This window comes from Cyprinodon variegatus, unplaced genomic scaffold, assembly GCF_000732505.1.
Source record: "Cyprinodon variegatus isolate N-32 unplaced genomic scaffold, C_variegatus-1.0 Scaffold1283, whole genome shotgun sequence".
NCBI classification, from domain to species: Eukaryota; Metazoa; Chordata; class Actinopteri; order Cyprinodontiformes; family Cyprinodontidae; genus Cyprinodon; species Cyprinodon variegatus.
This window is the reverse complement of record NW_015151736.1, coordinates 106275-109081: the sequence shown is the minus strand read 5'-3', so window position 1 is coordinate 109081 and position 2807 is coordinate 106275. Positions and strand designations below refer to the sequence as shown.

General features: G+C 42.9%; 2 protein-coding genes across 2 annotated transcripts in view; both read left to right on the top strand.

Moving 5' to 3' along the window:
* The window catches only part of LOC107102624 (EMILIN-1-like), a 22493-nt gene extending 22484 nt beyond the window's left edge, over positions 1–9 (top strand). Inside the window, exon 4 of the mRNA XM_015402002.1 lies at positions 5–9. Coding sequence (XP_015257488.1) covers positions 5–9 — 5 coding nt within the window. The remainder of the gene's footprint in view (positions 1–4) is intronic.
* A 923-nt stretch (positions 10–932) lies between these two features.
* The window catches only part of LOC107102623 (EMILIN-1-like), a 13316-nt gene continuing 11441 nt past the window's right edge, over positions 933–2807 (top strand). Inside the window, exon 1 of the mRNA XM_015402001.1 lies at positions 933–1315. Within this exon, the coding sequence (XP_015257487.1) occupies positions 952–1315 (364 nt within the window). The 5' untranslated portion in view covers positions 933–951. The remainder of the gene's footprint in view (positions 1316–2807) is intronic.

Below are 2807 nucleotides of genomic sequence, written 5' to 3'. Positions count from 1 at the left end.
GTAGGTTAATGTAATTGTGTTTTCCTTAATGTAGTTGCGCTTTTAGATTTGTAGTTGCAGTTTGCACTTCAGGGCCACCGTATGTTTGGCCTTAAAATAAGATATTTAGATATAATGCACGTTGAATAAGCAGCTGGAGGAGGTGTGTGTGGACTGGGAAGTCTGGGCATCTCTGCTTAGACTGCTGCCTCTGCGACCCGTTCCCCCATAAAGCAGAAGAAAATGGATGGATGGAATAAGAGACCTCTGTTGTTTTTTTCCTATTTTAAATGTAAATTGTCTTGTCCTATTGGCAATGTGTGTCACCTACCTCCATAATTCAAGATAAAAGGCACTAATTTTAAGAAAAAAATGACTGAGATTTTAATTTTTTGCAGCGTTTGCTGTCTCTCCCCTGTGCAGTCCTTCCTCTCCATAAATCAGTTCTGCCAGGAAGCATGGGCCAAACTTCCAGTGAACAGTTGGGAAAATTTGACCCAGTTCAAAGAGAAGTTATGCTAAATTTCTTGAAAATGTTGGAGATAATTTTTCAGCAATGATGTTAATCCTGACTGAGATAAAACAGCAGAGCTTTGGTCTGACTTGGTGTCAGACAGCGAGCTTAGAAATGTTCTTTATGCAGCTGTATGTTCTCTGCTGATGGGCTGGAAGGTCATTCCACTGCCAAAACCACCTAGAAATAAGTAAAAATGTCTTAAATTAAGTGTATTTACCCTTATTTTTAATAGGTTAATAAAATGATCTGCGAGTGGAGTTTTCTGACTTTTAATGTAAATTGTCTTTTTCCAGTGGCAAAGCCTCTCACTTATCTCCTCAATTCAAGAAAAAAAATGTTACTTAGATTAGATTTCTGTCTGTGTTTTATGCCATTTAGTGATATTTCATAGTAAATCCTGAGTTGTGGTCGGCTGATGTGAGGAACTGCTCTGGCGCTTGGATCATAACATACAAATGACTGTCCAGGTTCTGGACCTGAGCCATGACGTCAGAGCCATCAAGTCTCTGACCGGAGACAACGGGGAGAACTTCAACCGCATCGTGATGGAGGTGGAGCTGCTGGGGCAGGACTGTGAGCTCTGTGGGAAGGTGGAGGAGGAGCTGCGAAGGCTGAGGAACGAGTCCCAAGACCTGAGCAGGATCCAGGAGGATCTGCAGAACATGCAGAACCAGATCCGCTCCATCCAGACCAGACTGGACTCGGAAGGAGGTGGCTGCGACCGGACCTGCTCGCTGCTGCAGGACGAGGTTCGTGTGCTGCGAGCCGAAGTGAAAAGGTGCAGCGAGCGATGCGGGACGGGTTCTGATAGCTTCACAGGTCAGATCCAGCTTCACCCTTTTACCTCTTCTGTCATCATCTCCCAAGTTCTGTTTCAGGTTCTACAGGGAACCAAAACGCACGGAGCANGGAGGTGTCAACGGAACACATGGAGAAGCAGGAGGAGATGGAGGTAAAAGAGGAGAATTACCCAAAGAGAGAGAAACTATGACCAAGAAATCTCTGGAGTGGAGAGTTATCGCCAACGAGGGTCAGATTCGACACTTCAACACTCGGCTGAAGGACCTGTCGGTGTCTGGAGACTCTCTGCACGATAGGGTGAGTTCAGACCACCTCTGCCTGTGTCTTAGAAATAGGACTGAAACCCGGTACCTACGCATTTTTTTCTGAAATTACATTAAATTTAAACGTAGGTCAGAAGTTTCCTGTTTAGGACAACTTCTCTGGTTTTAGACCAAAAAGGATTCAGCTCCTTACATTCACAGCTGATGCAGCTAATAGCAGGTTATTCCAGGACATTAGCATTAAATGGAAGCTTGGAGGCACCTCTAGATTAAATCCTGATTAGGTTAGGCTCAGGTCTGTTTGGTTGCCTAACAACAGACGTCTTTAGAGCAAAGTTCTGAGTCACATGACTCATTCTGGCCATCATCTAGTTTAAACATCAGAAAAACAGTAACTGTGAAACGTGAGGATAATCTGTCATGAAATCCTGCTATTGAAAGCTAATTCCACTTTGTAGTCTCCTTTTATTTGTGCATCCATAGCGGAATAAAAGTCAGGCATCCTGAGAATTAGCTCTGGAAGTTTGCTAAGTGTCAATACAAAATAAAAAAATCAGATCAATCAGTTGGTCCCATGTAACCTGTGAAACATTCTCGTCAGTCTGCCGATTTATTTGGAAATCCGTTGAGAGTTCACTGGATTGAGAGCGCCTAAAGTCATAGAATAGGGTTAGCATCCATTGATGTGTATTGTCTCTGACAGAAGATGGACGTTGTGTTGGTACGCCTCTCACCCAACAATGTGGGTTCTATCTATGTCTATCGTAGCCACAGCTGACTCGGGGCACACTGACCCTCAGGCTCCAGCAGACCCTCTGATCACCATCAGCAGGCAGTAAAGGCCGCCACTAGAAGAGACTGTTGAAGTTCCTAAGGCTTCTCTGTAAAAAAAACAACAAAAAACCCCCACAAAATTTCAAGAAAACACATGTTTTTCTTGAAATCTGAAACACATGTTCAAAAACCTTCTAGAAAATAGAAGAATGAATATCATCAGGGCATCAAGGCTTAAAAATGTAAAAACCAGAACATGTAGGTACATGATGTACAGGATGATAAACTGAGATAGAATCCAGGACATGCACTGCAAAAATGACATTAAGATTAGTCAAAAAATTCTATAGATAAGTGTATTTACCCTTAATTTGAGTAAATACACCTCAATATGAGATGACCTGCCAATGGAATGGGTATGTCTGTACGGTGGCCCTCAAGTGCAAACTGCAACTACAAATCTAAAAGCACAA